Below are 18,572 nucleotides of genomic sequence, written 5' to 3' on the forward strand. Positions count from 1 at the left end.
TGCTATGTCTTCTCGTGGGTGCCTCAAACTTACATTGTAAGATAGATCTCTCCTTCTTATCCTTCGCAGGCTCCCATCTCAGGACAGGATTCCACCACCCTGTTCCCCAGGCCAGAAAGAAAACTGCAGGTTGGACCTAAAAACCTCATCACACTTTCTACTTCCAAGGAAGCTCTACGCGTTGCTAACCTGATCCTCCTGTGCTGTGTTACCACAGTTGTGTCCTAGCTGTCTCCCTATTTTCACTCCTGCCCATCCTCTGCACGGCAGCCAGAGAATCTAAAGACCACCAGAGTGAATCTTAACCCTCCTTCACAGAAGACCCCAAATTATTAGTCTTTTTTTTTTTGGTTTGGTTTGGTTTTTCGAGTCAGTTTCTCTGTAGCTTTGGAGCCTGCCCTGGAACTAGCTCTGTAGACCAGGCTGGCCTTGAACTCACAGAGATCCACCTGCCTCCACCTCCCAAATGCTGGGATTAGAGATGTGTACCACCACTGCCCAGAAAACCCTGAATTCTCAACCTGACCAGGCAGGCACAAGCCCTGAGACTGGGTCCTGGCCTGCCCAGCTTGGCCTGGTCACCATGCTTCTAGTCATCTTGATCTTCTAGTGGTGTTTGCGCAGCACTTGCTCTGCTCCAGCTCCTATCCTGTACCTGTGGCTCCCACACTTGCAACCATCTTCCTCCACCTCTACCCCTTCATTTGTCTACTTTCTATGCATTGCTGAGACCCCTGGTCAAATGGCACTTTCTTGGGGGAAGGCCTTCTCTGGCCCCTTAACCTAAAGCAAACCTCCTGTTATACATTTGCATAGGATCTTGCTCTGTCTCTTACACACACGTAAGAATTAACTCTTGATAAATATAAGTATTCAACACCAGGTCCCATTCTGGGTAAGAAACTCCTGGAGAATAGAGCTGTGTCACTCTTATCTTCATGAGTCATCCAAGGTCTGGCATAATCTCATAATCAATATTTAATAAATGGATAGGGGTACAGTTAATCTAGACAGGTCAGCTAAAGTCCCTAGCAGAAGAGAACTGGGCAATACTTACAGCTCCAGCATTCACAATTTTTATTCCTAATCAGGGTACGGAGCAGGTAAGCAAGGAAGGGGCTGTGTTCTAGCCTCCTAGAGACTGCAACTCCAGTCCAGGGCCAGAGATGAAAGCAGCAGCAGTTCCCTACCTCATTGCCAGCGCCAGGCAGGAATGTCTTCACTTTGATGGTCTTCCCTGGGGCTGGGAAGGGCGACTCCATGAGACTTCTCATGAAGGGGTAGACCAGTGCAGCTGAGATCCCACGGCGGCGCTCCACCTCATCTAGGACCTGTGCCCACCACCAGCGGCCCAAAAAGAAAGAGTATTGGGAACTGCCTTCACCACTTCTTTGACTGAGAAGAGGGCAGCCTGGCCTCTGACCAGAAGCCTAGAGACAGGAAAGCTGCCCTGCCAGGATCATTGTACCCTTCCTGTTTCTCTTGGCTCTTAGTGATCATTCAGTTCCCTCATTGGCCCCGCTTTAGTCCCCAAGAAGGGAACAGCAGGGCAAAAGAAAGAGCACCTGTGAGACAGCTTCCTGGGCACTCCTGGCATCCCCAAGGGCTACAGCCCTGCCCATGGCCGAGGCTGGGCTGCTACAGAACAGTCACTGTCAACATAAGAGTTGGGGAAATGCCAGCTAGCTAGGCAGTACGTCAGGCTTGGGAATACAAGAATCTGAGAGCCCACTAGTTCTTGCTCTGTACTGTGCTGTCTCATCTAGGCTAGCTGCAGATACTCCTAGGAGAGCTGTCACTGGGGGACCGGGAAGAAGACAGCATTTCTTACCTTGGAGAACAAGCCGAAGCAGCCAAGGCGGCTGATGACACAGTACACCTCTGGCAGCCGAGGCCCTTTCCCACTTGGCTGGAGACAAGGAGTCAGAAAGACAGGAAGACAGAGAATGCATGAACACATCTGGCTCCTTTTCCTTGGGGACTAAGCACTAAGTACAGACACTCTAATGAGGATGACTCCGAACATCTTCTGAACTCAACCAGGTCCCCAAAGAAAGGCCATCATTCCCAGGGGGAAGACCTCATCTGCTGCCAAGCTCCAAATAGTCTCCATCCTTTATCCCAAGAAAACATAGATAGTGGCTGTCAGAGGTTACAAGGTGATTTGTGGATTTATATCCCTAAAGATGCTACCTAAAAAATGTGATATTAAGAAGGACTTGTGTCATTTTTTTAAAAATTTAATTTTTTTGACTTATTCATTTTATTTTATGTGTGTTTTGCCTGCATGTTTACATATGTACCATATGTGTGCCTGGTGATGATGACAGCCAAAAGTGGGCACTAGATCCCCTGAAACTGAGGTTTCAGATGGTTGTGATCCACTATGTAGGGTTAGGAATCAAACCTGGTCCTCTGCAAGAGCAACCCTTGATTTGTGCTCAAGGAAAGGAAAATGAAAACAGACAAGAGAAGGGAATGACTCTATTAAATGTTTCCTGTAAGAGTCCTAGCCACAGAGCAAGTTCCAAGACAGGCTCCAAAAGCTCCAAAGTTCCAGAGAACCCCTGTCTCGAAAAAACAAAACTAAAACCAAAACCCAAACCAACCAACCAACAACAACAAAAAACCACTACCACCACCACCACCAAAAAAAAAAACCAAAACCCAAAGTTCTAACCTTAGTACTATATACAAAAAGAGTAGGAGAGCCACATCACCACCCAGTTTTACAGCTGAGCTCATGAAGGTTAAGCCATTGCCTAAGCTCAAATAAATAGAAGGCAGCAGCCAGGAGTCTGTGCTGTCTTTCATCTTGCTGTCTTACCTCCAAAGCATGTTGTTTTCTGATAGGAAGGAGGGAAAGGAACACAGAGACACAGGATAGAGGTATGCTATGAAGTGAAAGAGAACAAAAAAGGGGGATTTAAAAGGTGAGTAGTTGAAGAAAGAGACATAGACTGTGAGCGCCCTAGGGCTATAGCCCCACAAGTAGAGTAGGGTGAGTCCATTCTCCAGTAAGGAGCTGGCAGGACCCCATGGCTGCCTCTGGGTTCAGAGGCCTGGAGTGCCTGGTAAAGCTGTGTGGGGAGGGAGCAGAGCAGCAGGTGCTGGTCCCTCATGCAGGCTGCTAAGCAGATGCAGATGGGGCTATTTCAGTCTCCAAACCTGCTGGCCACAGACACAGATCTAAAGAGAAGGCAGAATCTGTTTTTGTCCATATTAGGTTTGAAACTTACTCCTCTCTCTTTCCCTCCCCCACTCTCCACCTCCCTTAAAGCCCAAGTGATTAAATCAAGTATGTGGGATTTGGGTTAGAATCATTGTGTCCAATCTGCAGGAATGTCGAGCCAGTGCCAGCCCCCTTGGCAGGGACCCAACCCAGGCCCTCTCTGAGTGCGCCAGGACAAACATGCTCTTCCCTGGGGGCAGCAGGCCTGCTGCAAAAGAGTACAGTTCTGCTCCATCCATGTGCTGGCAAAGGCAGCCTTTGGATCGTTCCTCCCTGGGCCCTGGGGACCCAGGCACATGCTGGCCTCTGCCTGGCTCTCAGCCTGGCATCTGGACCCCTCCCCTGTTCTTCAGTCCAGCACACTAGGCACTCAATATCCAAATATCCTTTTCTCCCTAGACCATGCTCTGTTGGGGTTGGGGGAGGTCTAAGAATGCCAGACTGGTGATAAAGAACTTGAGAATCAGTGTGGCTCTTACAGCTGTGTGACCTTGGGCAAGTCATTCTACGTTGGAGTTCTAATTTCTTAGTCTACTCGTCAGAGATAATAATACCCACAGGCTATCATGCATATTTTAAAGGTAGAGACACAAATCTAGTGAAGCATTTCTCTTGGAAAATCACAGAACCTAAGCAATATTTTACTTCCATAACCCTTCCCTTAAATGCTACTACAAATTGGCCTCCTCTACTAGACTACTGTACACTGAGGATAGGATATGTGCTGAACTTTTGTTTCTATGCCCCCCCTCTCCACTCCCAAGACAGGGTTTCTCTGTAGCTTTGGAGCCTCTTCTGGAAACTAGTTCTTGTAGACCAGGCTGGCCTCGAACTCACAGAGATCAGCCTGCCTCTGCCTCCTGAGTGCCGGGATTAAAGGCGTGCGCCACCACCGCCCAGCTCTTGTTTATATGCTTTTAGTATATGGCCTGGCCTTCAACATTTATATGATGAAAGCTGATGGACAGATGAATGGATGGCCCAGAACAACCCTTTTAGGATTCCTGTCTAGGATCTCCTTCATCCATCCCTTAGACTGACAACACCTTCTCCTATGAAAGTCCGGAAACCAAAGGACATTGTCAACAACCCATGAATGACTCTAAGAACAATGAAATAGAAGACAGGCCCTGGGGTCTGTTCCTCCTCTGGCTCTCTGTGGCTCTACCACAATCCCTTTCCCAGGAATGACAGAAACAGAGATTGCTTTTGGGGTAGGGGGAAGGTGTCTATGTTCAGTCAGGCAGTGGTGGCACGGGCCTTTAATTCCACTACTCTGGAGGCAGGGGCAAGGGGATCCCTGGGAGTCTGAGGCTGCCTGGTCTACAGAGCGAGTTCCAGGACAGCCAAGGTCACACAAAGAAACCCTGTCTAGAAAAACAAAAATAAAAAAAAAAGGTTACTATTTTCAAAACCCCAGTGTCCTTCCCCCAAATTCAAAGTATCTCTCCAAGAATCCCAGAGGAGGTGTATATCTCTTTCCCTGCTCAGACTGCAGCCCTACCGGACCATGGACAGGGTTCCTCCCTCCCATTGTCAGGTTGGTCAGATGTTGAGTGAATAAGGGTGTACTCCACCTACTTAGATAACAAACATAAACTGTGGGTTGACATGATCATAACTAGAGATCAGCAATCTAAGCTGACAATCCAAGGAAAAAATACAAAAGAAAGTACAGAAGCTAAAATGTTATAACAACCAACCAAGGTGAGGCACCCCTTCTATTACTGCATATAATCTTAGATTCCAGGGTCCCATCAGACAGGCTACTCTGAACTCTGCTATCACAGGAGTTATCCCTCAACTGTAAGCACATGAACGAGGGGCAGGTTCAGTAGATCAAAGGCTTTCACACAGGATAATGCTACGGAAGGGTTAGTAGAGATACACAAATGCCCCGGCACTCCCCTGCCCACCAATCTCTGAGGACCGAATGGTCTTACTCACCAATAAGCGCCTACAATAGCCAAAGCGTCTGCTGCCATCTTCTCCAGTCAGCATGAAAGAAAAGGTCTCACTGAAACAGGGAAGAGGAAGAGGTCTGGCATCAAAGAAGTTATGAAGAGAGTTCAGGACAGTTCCCAAAACAGGGACTGTCATCTCAGGTGTGTGATAAAGACTCAGGTTACTTTAAGAAAGTAGGCCGAGACCAGGACAAGCCCCATTCTGTTGTCTATCATTATGAAGGAAAATGAGTCTATGTCCTCTTCCCTCCTATAGCTAGACCAGGCCAGACCTCACCTGCTATATTCTGACACAGGGAGCCAGTCCTTGGCATCTGGAAAGCAAAACTGAGGAATAGCTTTGAGCCTTTCTTCTGCCTCCCGCATCTGCTTAGTGGGTCGGTCCAACTGCAGGAAAGAGGATATGGGGAGAGATAACTATGAGAAGACAAGGACCCTGCAGGTTGAGGGACTGAGAACCGTCTCCTCCTATGTTCTGGGGCTATGGATGCAAACAAAATGGACAAGATGCCCATTCTGGTCAGGAGGGCACCTCAATGAGATGAGCAAAAGTGAAGTGAAAGAGAAGTGTGCAAGAAGAAGCTGCACCAGGCCTCTGAGAAGGTCACAGAGGTGACACCTCTGCTGTTGAGAAGCACATCAGTCAGGTACAGAGCAGGAAAAGAACACTGCAGAGAGGCACGAGAGAGCGACACCTGTGGCCGCTCCGCAGAGTGGTGCTAAGATACAAAGTGGGAGAGAGCAGGGGTTGCCTGCTGGGGAGTAGGAGGAGTTCTTTAGGAGATAACAAATGCTCTACAATGGAATGTAATTATGACTGCAGCTCTGAGACCACACTAAAGGATGCTGAACTGCAAACCTGAGTGGGTGGATTATCTATTAATAAGGTGACAGAGAGAAGAGCTAGAGAGTGACAGGAGGAACATCTGAGCATGCTTTCTTAGAGCCCTGCAACCATGGGGAGAGAAGCTCTGAGGAAATAATGCCCCTCGCACCAGAAGCCTTGTCTTCTCTCTTAGCTGTGAAGAGGTTAGGGATGATATGGTGACTGGGGGAGCTAAGAAGGAAGAGGGCTTCTTCTTCCCAGATGGGCCAACAAGCAGAAGAGGCCAGGAAGGCAGGCTCACCTTGGGAAACTGGTAGGAGACTTCAGGGAGGTAGGTGTTCCGAGATGGCTTCTTCTTGAGGGACACAACCACAAAGTACTCAAAGAGCTCCCGTTCCTGCCATTCGAGCAGCTCCAGCTCTAGCGTCCGGTAGCTGGGTGCACGCTTCAGCATTGACTGGATGTGGACCAAGCGCTGTGTGTGGGCTAAGGGCAGGTCTCACATTAGGAGACAAGCAGGTTGGCCCCTCAAAGACCTCCCATCAGCCCCACCCACCTGACTCAGGGCTCCATCTCTGGATAACCTCTAAGTGCATAAACAAATCTTATCTGACTTTTCCCCAAGGTAGGGCTTTGAGATGAGTATTGTTATCTGAACCTACATAATGACTGTGCTAATGCAAGGAGCTAGTGTGCTGATCTTCCTGGGGTCCCTGGAAGCTGAGTTGGGGCTAACGGAACTGTCTAAGCCAGGCTCACCTCGGGATGTACCACTAGCAGATACCTGTAGTTCCTGTTGGCAAAGAAGGTATGACCTGGGAAGTAAAATTTCCACAATGGCTTTAACACTGAACCCTTTATTGGGTACCAGTAAAGGCCTTGAGGAGGAAGCAAGCCCCTACATACTTTACTTATCTAAGGAAGATCTAGTCAAGGTTTCCCAGTAGCGAAAACACAGAGATTTGCCAAGTTATCTGAAACACTGAAGGTTCAGGAACCTATTTTGAGGTAGACCATTTCAGTCTCTTCTGTAGCCACAGGAGAGACAGACAGGTGGTCTCAAGGCTGCCAGAGGACAATAATCTCAGTTTATGGCACAATTCTTGCAACTAAAAGAGTTGATTATAATCTGAACCCGCATCTGGCCCTCCAGAGTTATAATATTTACCAAGCAAATTTAGTATCCAGTCTCCATGGACAATGGCTTGGGAAGAATGGACAACGTGAATGGCTTTAAACTTGTCAACAAGAGACCAGCATTTGCACTTAACACTGAAAGACTGAGCTCAAAAGCTTCTCCACAGCCTTCTGCTCTGATGCTCTGTCAGCTGGTGTTCCTGCTGACCTTTCCCCATGCTCCAGGGCCAGTCTGGGACTCTGGGCCCATGCCTGCTGAAGGAAGAGCTGATTCCCTGGGGCTGGGAGGAGTAGCAGCCTTACCTTTGAACCTGTCATCAGAGTCACTCTCGCTTTCACTGTTCTCATCTGAAAAGTAACAACAGGCGTACACAGTTGCCGAGGCCCTCGCTTGCAGCAAATATTTGTTGAGTCCACCTCCCAGCTTGAAAAAAAGTTTGTTTTCTTTTAACATTCATTTATCATGTATGTGGTGGGGGGATGCATACGGGTGTATGCATGTAACCATGTTCATGTGGAGGAGAGAGGGCAGCTTGCAGGAGTGATGTATGTTTTGTGGATCAAATATAGGTTGCCAGGCTTGACAGGAAGTGTATTTTCCTGCTGAGCTATTTTGCTGACCTTCCTGCCTCTCAACTTTTCTTACAAGGAATAGACATAAACCTAGTCTGGATGACTCTGGGCCAATGACAAGGCATCTGAGGCAGGAGGTAAGTGGTCTGGGACCAGAATAACTCAGAGGTTAGATCTTAAATACTAATCTATATGCAAACACCTACCCCAGGCTGATCTGGGTGAAGCTGAGGGCCTGAGTTGGAGGCAGAGCCAGCAGAGAGGCCTAGATGCCTGGAATACAAAGGCCCTGTCTCAGACAGCCCAAGATTTTAAATGGAAAACAGAGAGCAGTGCCCAGTAACTCTGGCCTTTCCTTTTGTCCAAAGCAGATTCCCATATGTCCTGATTCAGGTCCTTATAGTCCAAAGAAGGAAACTATCCCAGAGCTAATTTCCTCTTGGGCCCTCCTTCTTATGTACACATTTTCTGGAAGGGATCTACCCTCCTAGAAGGTAGAAGGATCCCATTACTAGCCCACATGAGATAATATGAAGTCAATCCACATCTTACCTCATTCCTGATGTTCATGGACCCCCAAAAGTCACCCAGCTTAGACATCAATGCCTACCTCTCAATGATGATGTCTCAAGGCTGGACATAGACAGCTTTTTTAACCTCTTCTTTCCTCTCTTGGCATTATAGATAGAGTTAATTCTTTGGACAAGCTGGTTTAAAACAAAAACAAAAAGCAGAAAGGGTGAGGCAATTCTAACACTAGCTGCCCTTACTTCCATGAAGAGAAATTGAGCCCATTCTTTCCCTTACAGGTGTGCAAGAACTTTCTTCACTGTTCCAGCTGGGTCCAGCACTGGTCTTTCTACTGAAATGACCCCAGTGAGAGCTTATCAACCATGTTTGGTGGCTCTCCATCTACCTTGTGCCTTAGGGATGGGCTCCTGCCCCAAGATAAGAACACTAAACTTAGCTTTCCAAAGGAAGGAACTGTGATCAAACTAGACAGGATGGGAGCTCCTGGGTCCCAAGAGTCATTGAACCAACTGAGACAAAGAGAGTCGCATATATAAAAACAGGAACAAGGATTCTAGCCTTTCCTCTCTGGGCCATAACCTGGGGCCTGACAGGAAGAAGCTAAATTCTCAATATACCCAAGCATTGTTTGCAAGCTAAAAATACCATTTAGCTAAATCCTGCTGCTCTGGGCTGAGGACTAGCCACATGGACACATGTGCAAATCATTGCCGAAAGCTCTTTCATTTCAAGACATAGGAAGAACTGGTTTGATTCTTTAGATCCTTGAAAGGCCAAAGACGTTTATGTGTACAAGAACCTAAATTCATCTATGATACTTGGTAACAGAGTCTCAACTAGTCTTTTCTCTCCCCTAACATCAGAGTACTGAGAAGCAGTTAGTGCGATCTTATTGATAAGTCAAGGCACCAAAGGGGAAGGAGGGGGATCTCAATCTATTCAAGGGGAACTAAGGAGGCAGCCCAGATTAGAAGAGGACGGGGAAGGGAAGGCTAGAGCAGAGCTGGTTGCTTGCCCACCCACCTGCCTAGCGTCTTGGACTCAAAGTGGGAAGGATACCTTGGGAATGCGACGGGCCCTGCGGCTGGACAGCAGCTCACTTGTGGTGCTGAGGCTGTCCTCATTGAGGCTGGAGGGTGAAGATGGCAGGCTCAGCTGAGCCAGCAGCATCATGTCATCATGGCTATGCCTCTTGGGTAATCGTGGCAAACGATGGCTCTTCCTTTCTGACCAGTTCCCACTGCGCAGGGACTGACTGCTGGGTTTCAGGGACAGCTAGCATAGGGGACAGGATATGAGAGAGGGACTCACCACAATGTCTTGTCAGTATCCATCTGCTGATATCTGAGGAGAGAGGCTAAAAGGCTGGCATCCTCAGCTCTCACCAGTCCCATGCTGGAAATCCAATATACCAGGGTTTCCTCTTTTAAGACTTTAGCTGTTCACTGACCAAGTTAAGGGCTAGATTAAATATTTGCTTCCTCAAAGAAAGTTTCACTATTCTCACAGAAAAAGATAAACCAAAGTTTTTTGAGATCATCTACTAAGCAGAAAGGGAAGACAAAGCAGTAATTCTCCAGGCTTTGCCAGAGCTTTGAGACAAGGATTAGTGATTGTGGATAAGGGTCAGTCTTCCTACCTCTTCAGTCTTAAATCCTTTTCCTGGAAGCGGCCATAACCTACCCAATAGCCTGCTCTGCTATGCGATCCTTGCAGTCTGGCCCTGCTTCCTCAGAGAACAGGGCTCTTGGGCAGTGGTTATCAAAGTTGAGTAAGGCTGGTCTCACATTCAAGAGGCTCCCTCTCACCATGCCACTCTGGGCTGCCTTGTTCCCTGTATATCCCCAATCAATAGCTCATGTTCTTCAGTATAGAACACCTAATTGGATAATTGATAGTGAGACTTCTGGGAACAGAGGTACTTCCTGAGAAGTTTTGTCTCACTCTGTCTCTCCTCACTTTTCAACAAATCCTCCTTCCTTTTCACAGTCAATATCTTTATCAAGCCAATCAGGCAAGCAATACAAATCCAATGGAACCTTACAGTACATCAAAAGGATAGATGCTTTATTAAAACCACCACATGAAGAAACCATTTATATATTTTTCTGCAGAACATTATAACCATGCAGGTCCTTTCGTCTGTCCAGTTAAATAGTGACTTGGGTAGGTCAGAGACAGCCAGCCTGTTTTCCTGCCCTGCTGGCTTTTCCTGCTTCCTGGTAAGACCAGAATAAGCTTGTCTGAAAGTTTCTTTGGGCCTTTCATCTTTCTTTCTTTCTTTCTTTCTTTTTCTTTCTTTCTTTCTTTCTTTCTTTCTCTTTCTTTCTTCCTTCCTTCCTTCCTTCCTTCCTTCCTTCCTTCCTTCCTTCCTTCCTTCCTTCCTTCCTTCTTTTTCTCTCTGTCTCTCTTTCTCCTTCTCCCCTCCCTCCCTCCCTCTCTCCCTTCATTCACTCCATTCCACACATGCATCTTTATTGTTGTTTAAAAGAGTTATTTATGTTACGTGTTGAGTACTTTGCCTGCATGTATGTATGTGTACCACATGTGTGCCTGGTATCTGTGGAGGTCAGAAGAGGACATTAAACCCCCAGGAACTGGAGTTACGGATGGCTGTGAGCTGCCATGTGGGTGTTGAGAACTAAATCTGGGTTCTCTACAAGAATAGTAATGTTGTTGCTGTTATTTTCAAGACAGGGTTTCCTTGCGTAGCCCAGGCTGTCCTGGAACTCACTCTGTACACCAGGCTGTCCTGGAACTCACAGAGATCTGCCTCCCAAGTGCTGGGATTAAAGACGTGTGCCACCACAGCCCAACAATAGTAAGTGCTCTTAACTGCTCTGCAGCCCATTTTTGTTTTGAAGGTGTGTGCAATGTGTGTGTATGTACCTATTTGAATGTGGGTATACACATGCAGAGTACAGCTTCAGGTGTTGGTCCTCACCTTCCACCTTGTTTGAGTTAGGGTCTCTTATCATTTGTTTCTGCATATGTCAGGCCAGGTGACCCACCAGTGTCTTCATATTCTCCACTTCCAATCTTGCTATAGGAGCACTGGGATTATAGACCAACGCTACTGCATTTGGCTTTACCTGGGTTCTGTGGAATCTGTGCTCAGGTTTTCACATTGTACAGTAAGGATTTTACTCACTGTGCCATCTCCCCACTCCCAAACACTTCTCCTTATTCCCTCCCACCAGTCTACTCTGCTTTGTGATGTCTTCCAGAGAGATAGCAGGGTTCTAGGCTCTGGCCACCAGGGCTCAGCAAGGCAGGCATCATATTCAAATACTTACTACAATATCTTGGGCTACCCTTTTCTCCAGTCCCAATCTATATACCCACCCCTTTCTCCATAAACACTGAAGCTTTCCAGTATACAGCCTAATTGGAAGTGGATCCACACATTGCTAGGAAGGTAACATCCCTGAGGACATCCTACCTGGCTGCCCACAAAGGCTTTTAGTATGGTAGGAGTCCCTAGGTATATAACTCTTTCCTGAGGCAACACCTCCACCAAGTCTTAGTGAGAACAGAGACTAAGAAAATTTGGAACCCACCTTGAGCACACAGGCCCTTATTGAGCCCTCGCACTCTGAGGGGCTCCTGATGCTGGCTGGCTCTTTAAGTCTGGCCATGGACCCTCAGATGCCAGTACCAAGATGATTTGTGGCAGAGCTGCAGAATGTGAAGGCTCTAAAGAGAGTCCTACCTATCTTCCTGTTTGCCACTGAAGGAAGGAATACTGATAGGGGTCTTTGGGGTCTCCTGGTTTGGTTTTGTTGCTAGAACTTAGATGGTGAGAAAAGAGAAAACAAGACAGGATGGCCTAAAGACACATCTCAATTGTCCACAGCAGTTTCAACATGGCCAGGACGAGAGCATAAGAGAAAGCTGACCCCATCCCTTGAGGACAGGCCCTCACTCTGCCTAGGCCAGAACTGCATTACCTGCATGGGTGGGTTGTTGTACTTCCTGTCTTGGGGATTCCACATCCTGTGCAAAGATTCCAAGGAGTTCTCAGACAGTTGCTGAGATTTTCTTCCAGCTCTTCGGTTCTTTAGGTCCACATCCTCGTAGGGATTCTCCTTGGGAAGCTCTCCTGCAGAGGAGGCAGAGTTAGAGAAGGGAAGGCGAGAGACCACAGAGAACAGCTTCAGTTAATGAGTCACACAGCCACCCATCTGCAGTGGGGAGGCTCCAAGTCCACAGGCGAGGCCCCTACTCCCCATTTCCAGTTCAGCTCTGCCTCGTCTGGCCACTGCTTCATAAATTTAGGGATTGCACAAGACTGGCAGAGGACAAAGCTGACACCACAAATCTGTCCCTGGCTCTAGCCCTTGTGCTGGTAAAGTCCCCGGAGATTGGCACTTCTGGAAAGAGTTTTAGAGATCCCATAACTGTCCCTGTACTCAGCTCTCCATGGATCTCCCCGGATCCACTTTCAGGGTGAGCATGAAAGAACTTGAAGAACTTGAGGGAACAACAGATCTTTGCCGGATCCTCCTCTATCCTCTTCCTCTGCTCTCCGAGTATTTCAGGAAGGGATCTTGTCTCAGGTAGCCAGAGGGCCAAAACAGCCACAGTGAGCATTCAGTGAAACTTTGTTCCATCTATCTCTCTCAGCATAACATCAGTTACCTTCTCTACTGCTAATCTCAGCAAAGAGAGAACCCTCGCCACTCCCCATTTAGCAGACTTTTCTGCAGTGACATGGGAGTGTGAAAGGCTTAGAAGAAGCCTGGGCCAAAAGAAAGGGGAGAGTTCTTGTGTCTCAGGACAGTTTCTAGAAATAGGCACTGTATTGACACTACCAGAAATCTCAGGAAAGCCCCTGTCCTTAAAGATTGTAAGATTGTTGATAAACACCCTTTCCTGTCCCTCCCTCTCTCTGATATATAATGAGGCTTTTTGTTTCCTCTCTCTCTCTCTCTCTCTCTCTCTCTCTCTCCCTCCCTCCCTCCCTCCCTCCCTCCCTCCCTCCTTCTTTGGTTTTTTGAGACAGGGCTTCTCTGTATAGCCCTGGCTGTCCTCAACTCTGCATATTAGGCTGGCCTCAAATGCACAGAGATCCACCTGCCTCTGGATCCTGAGTGCTAGGATTAAAGTAATGATGCTTTTCTAATGTACAATAATACCAACCAGTCATGTTGTATCATCAGGCCAGGCTTAATCCCAGCAATAAATTCATTGTTGTAACAAGATCCAAAGAGACTCCTTACAAATACAACCCTCACTTTCCCTCCCCTTATCTTTCTGAATTCTTGCCCTAGTCCCATTGCCACTGTTTGGGATCCCTGCGGCAGTTAGTATGCCTAGGGAAGGATTTGCTCCTGCACTGTGAACAGGACTGAGCTTGGGCGAATGCTGAGCCCCACGCCTATCCTGCATAGGACTGCGTGCCTTACCCCCCCCGAGACCCTACTCCTACAGGACTAGAAACAGAGGTTGCTAGAATTACAACTTCCCTAAACAGGGTACAGGAGAAAGCCCAAACCCAGCCTGCTTAGGGATTCCTTGAGAAGCTGAGGTTCTCCTAAACTGGAGCATCTATTTATTAAATAAGAGACTGCAGTGAGTTTATGAAATGCCTTTGTGGAGGTGAGGGAGTGACGCCACAGACCGCAGCAGGAGCAATACAGATTTCTGTAAACTTGTGAGTCAAGGATGGGTCAAGAAAAGAGCTAGGGCTGGATTAAGTGATTCCCAACACCACATGGTCCCCAGAAGTGGAGCTGATCTCTTCCTGTAATAGCCAAGCCACTAAATGACTCTTCTTCATTCCAGCGTGCTGACTAAGAAAAGCTGGCCCAGTGGCCCTGTCTGTCTCATCTTAAGCCCAGCATCTTCTGCAGTTTTTTTTTCCAGTCTACTCCACTGTGAGGTATACTTCGGCAGGAAATGGGGTGGATTTTCTACTTCTTAGTTCCCACCTAGCAAATATCCTACAAGGTTGTGAGGTGAAGGTGATGACGAATGCCAGGGCATAATTCTTCCTCATCTGCAAAACAGGACCAGCGCATACTGTCCAGATTGGGGAAGAATATTTGTTTATTTCTATTTCATGCTCATTCAAATTGTCTTGGGTCACATGATTGGCCAGGATCCTTATTATCCCCAGCCTATAGGAAGGCCAGTCTCAATCCCTTTCCATCAAGGTTCTCTGAGCAGTCAACACTTTGGGTCGACGAGCTGACCATTAAACATTATAGATGTTATATATATTAAACATTATAGATGTTTACTGCAATTCTGGCCTTTCAACACTAGCTTGACAGCAGCCTCCCTCAGCCACAACCAAAAATGCTTATACATTATTAAACGCCCCTAGAGCAGGGAGGGAGAGAGGATAGGCACAGCAAGGGAGATGGATGGACTTGCTCCCTCCTCCTGCCCCCACAACTGATACCTCGGGTATTTGTAAACTTCCTAATAGTGTCTGAGGGCCATGCTGGGAGAGCTAAGTTTAATTCCTTTTTCTCTTCATCCTTATCTCCTCTTCTCCTTTCGTCTTTCCTCAGAATCAGAGCTTTGTAAAATGATATAAAATTTAAAGCTCCAAGAAAAAAGTGTAAGATGAGGCCCAGAGGAGCAGTAGATGCACAGTGTGGTTACCTGCTGATGACAATCTGAGGAAGAACAGTTGGAAAGCACCAACTTCCACATGCTGGGACTGCCTCTGAGGGAAGGCCTCCGGTGCCTGCTCTTTCTGTCCAGTCTTAATGCCAGCTTCCTTCTTCTGTACTCTAAGTAACCCACTAACTGCCACGCTCTGCTTCCTAGCCTTGGCTGATCCCAGTGCACTTGTCATCCACTCTTGGTGATTCTTAGGACTGTTTCACTGGTGAAATCCCAATCACCTATCTCTGCAGGCAGGAAAGATGCCTGGAGGTATAGATGGGCAAAGAGCGAAGAGATGCCGAGTTCTAGAGCCAATAAACCAAATTTGCTGAGAGCAAGTAAACACCAAAGCAGAGCAAAGTGCTCAGAACAGCTTATAGTGAAGGCTGGAGAGGCCAGAGTGGAATGACAGGTACTGATGGGAGACAGGGAGTTGGACAGACGGCATGCCTTTCACGTGCATCCCTGCCCACATGGCTTCCTGGGGGCAGTCCGTACAGCATTTGGAGGGTGACAGGACATGTAAGCTAATACTGTCTCTGTGTAAGCTAATACTGTCTCTGTGCAGCCGCATCTTATCAAGCTTGGTTCGGGAACCAGAGGTCTCAACCTTTCCCAGCCTTGCTGACAAGATATGGGCCAGAGGCATCTCAGTCACTTCTGCTTTGCACTCTTTGGAAGAGGCTTGTCAGAATGCAATCCCAGCATGCTGATCTTTCTGGAAGAAGAGTCCAGGTCCACCAGGTCCCAGCCCCACTCTTTGGGGTGTCATACAGGAAAACTGCCCTTTTCATTCCCCACTCTCTCATAAATTAGAATAACAGTTTAGAAAGGAGTACATCTATTCAAGAAACCCATAACACTCCAAGCTAACAGGGCTGCAAACATGGCTAAGGCCTCAGGTCTGTAGATTCCCTTCCTAGCCATCCTCTGGCTTCAATAGGCTGTTTCTCCTAGGTCTCCACCTTTCTCCCTTCCTGACACAGAAGGGAAAAGGGCCAGGTTGGGGGTCCAGTTTCCTTGGGGACTGCTGTTACCCACCCTCCAAGGCTTGACCCCAATTCCCAACAGCCCTGGGCATCTTTCCCTGGGCCACACTTCTTGCTTGCTTTGCTTCCTGCTGCAGCACCATCCATGCTGGTAGGTTCCTTCTATTCTTTACAGTTGCCTAGCCTGGGGGTGAATGAGAGAAGGCAGAGAAAAAGCTGAAAGGGCTTTACTGGCAAGATCTACTGGCTCTGTCCTGACTTGTATTCCACTGAACAGTATCCTGGAAGCTTTGACTGGGCCTCAGCTAACTGATAGGGGTGGGAATCTCAACAGAAATGCAGCCCAGGCTATTGATTAGGTAGAGGCCACTCTATATTACTCCTTAGCAAGGTGCTAAGGTGCAGTCTTCATTGTCAACAGCCTCAGGAAGCAGCAAGGCAACAAGTTTCATTTTGAACCCTACTACTGCAAATCAGCAGCCTATTAAATCTCAGCCTTTCTGAGGTTTCCCCAGTACCTCAGGAATCATGCATGATGTGGGCAGTAAATGTCCCAAAGTGCCTTGCTCATATTTGCTGTTAACAAAGATGACTTATTAGCCTCTGAGCCAGTGGGCTACAATCTCTAACAGTTCAGGAGTACCAGGCCAAAGGGATGTACCCAAGATGAAAACTTATCATGGGTGCTCTCTGCCTCCTTCATAGATCCATCATCATAGGCCCAGACACAGCTTCCTGTGTCCCAGTGGACCCCAAGTAGCACAAAGCTGGATAACCCAGCTGGAATTAGGAACAGTCTTAATTCTACAAAGCAGAGGCTGGGCAAGACCAAGGCTCTTAGAAGTCAGGGCTAATGATCAATTCTAGGCAAAAAAAAGGGGGGGGAGGGGAGGAGAAAAAGGAAGTGACCTTCAAAGTTCAGCAAGAAAGCTCTAGAAGTCTCTAAGAGGTCTCCACATTCTTGAGCCTCTTTGAAGAAAGTGGATGGAAAAATGAACCAGAATCTAATAGAAAGAAAATGTTTTCCCTTGTATTTTTTCCTCAAACATCTCTGGTTAGGTCCTAAGATTCAGACTGAGCTGCTGTGGGAGACACAAAACAAAAACACACCCAAGGCATTGTCCTAACAGACTCTCAAGGGTATCTCCACCCAACCCACAAAACAATCACCAAACTCAGAGCCTAGAGACTACCTTACAGTCTTTTCTACGTCTCACACCCACTCCTTCATCCCAAGGCTCCCAAGATCCAGAAGTTAGGCAAGCAATTAAGCAATTTAGCTGCCCAACCCCAACTTTATCATGTACAGTACTTCCTCCTAGCTTTACCTCATTCATCCAAGAAGCAACCAAGAAGTCCCTACATTTCTTGTCTCTCAATGTAATATCCCAAAGTAGAAACGTCTTCCTAATACATGAGAGGCAGATACCCTCCTCTCCTAAGAAGGCCCAGGACACTACCTTCAGAAAACTTCCCCCAAGCACTCTGAATGTAACTGGCCCATTAAACTCATAGGGAGTGGCACTATGAGGAAGTATGTCTTGTTAAATGTGTCACTGTGGGGGTAGGTTTTATGGTCTCATATATGCCCAAGCTATGCCCAGTGTCACATTCCACTCCCTGTTGCCTTCTGACCAAGATACACCAGCATCAAAAAAAAAAAAAAAAAGATATACCAGCATCATGTCTGCCTGTATGACACCATGCTCCCTGCCACGAAGATAATAGCCTAATCTCTGAAACTGTAAACTGCCACCTCAATGAAATGTTTTCCTTTGTAAAAGTTGCCATGGTCATGGTGTCTCTTCATAGCAATAGAAATACTAACTAAGACACAGCCCTAAGCAGAGTCTAGAGAAAAAGAAGTCACCTGTCTCCTTCTCTTAGTTCAGTTGCTGTAAGGATATATCTACCCCTGGAATCCTCTGGCAGCACAGAAAGGCCTCCTAAGGCATGTAAGCAAACAGGATCGTAGTTCTTCCTGCCAGTTGTGCTGCAGGGATATTAAAAAACTGTAACTTTCTGCCATCATACAGCAGTCACAGTAATGTTCGAGAGCCTTGAGCAGCAATAATAACATTACAATTTTTGCCAAAAAGACCCTGTGTTAGGAGGCAGAGAGGGTTGGCTGAGGATGAGAAGATGAAGCAACAGAGCAGTTTCTTCACTCATTAGAAATGTTCTTCCACTCTGCGATGCTGTATAAGGATATAAGGAAATACATAGCAGACTGGATGCTTTTCTGACAGATGAACTGGAGATGAAAGTTGTACACAATAGAATAGGAACTAAAGCATCTTTCTTGACTGCTTTCCTTAATTCTGGACCTTTGGCTCCAATCCCCACAGTTCTGTGCTAGCTCTGAATACAGAGCTATCATTTCTCAAGTAGTAGAGAAAAGGCTTCCCTCCACAGTCTTTCCTGTTGTCAGAGGGCTCTCGTTCCTCCAGTCTTACTGCAGCAATGCACTTTTCCATGGACACATGCTACATGCCCCACACATAGGAAAACAGTATGTCTGTGGGCCTGAATTCAGCTACTATAACCCCCAAAGTGCTAGACCAGTAATTTGTAAAGAGGAAACTAAGGGGGCTAGTGAAATAGCTCAGTGGTTAAGACCTCTTGTTGCTCTCGCAGAGAACAAGAGTTTAGTTCCCAGTAGGGACTGGATGCCTTATTCCAATCTCCAAAGGCACCAG

The 18,572-nt window shown here is 47.2% G+C and overlaps 1 protein-coding gene across 6 annotated transcripts in view; it reads right to left on the bottom strand.

Moving 5' to 3' along the window:
• Dennd2b (DENN domain containing 2B) overlaps positions 1–18,572 on the bottom strand; it is a 185,185-nt gene that overhangs the window by 12,075 nt on the left and 154,538 nt on the right. For 5 of the 6 annotated variants that reach the window (XM_075971844.1, XM_075971845.1, XM_075971847.1 and 2 more), the window contains 9 exons: positions 12,214–12,365; positions 9,323–9,538; positions 8,343–8,439; positions 7,463–7,507; positions 6,324–6,508; positions 5,474–5,583; positions 5,180–5,249; positions 1,832–1,909; positions 1,191–1,331 (listed from right to left, as the gene is read on the bottom strand). In XM_075971844.1, coding sequence (XP_075827959.1) covers positions 1,191–1,331; positions 1,832–1,909; positions 5,180–5,249; positions 5,474–5,583; positions 6,324–6,508; positions 7,463–7,507; positions 8,343–8,439; positions 9,323–9,538; positions 12,214–12,365 — 1,094 coding nt within the window. The remainder of the gene's footprint in view (positions 1–1,190; positions 1,332–1,831; positions 1,910–5,179; positions 5,250–5,473; positions 5,584–6,323; positions 6,509–7,462; positions 7,508–8,342; positions 8,440–9,322; positions 9,539–12,213; positions 12,366–18,572) is intronic. The other variant, XM_075971846.1, reaches the window with a different exon arrangement.

This window comes from Microtus pennsylvanicus, chromosome 5 (genome assembly GCF_037038515.1).
Source record: "Microtus pennsylvanicus isolate mMicPen1 chromosome 5, mMicPen1.hap1, whole genome shotgun sequence".
Lineage (NCBI taxonomy): Eukaryota > Metazoa > Chordata > Mammalia > Rodentia > Cricetidae > Microtus > Microtus pennsylvanicus.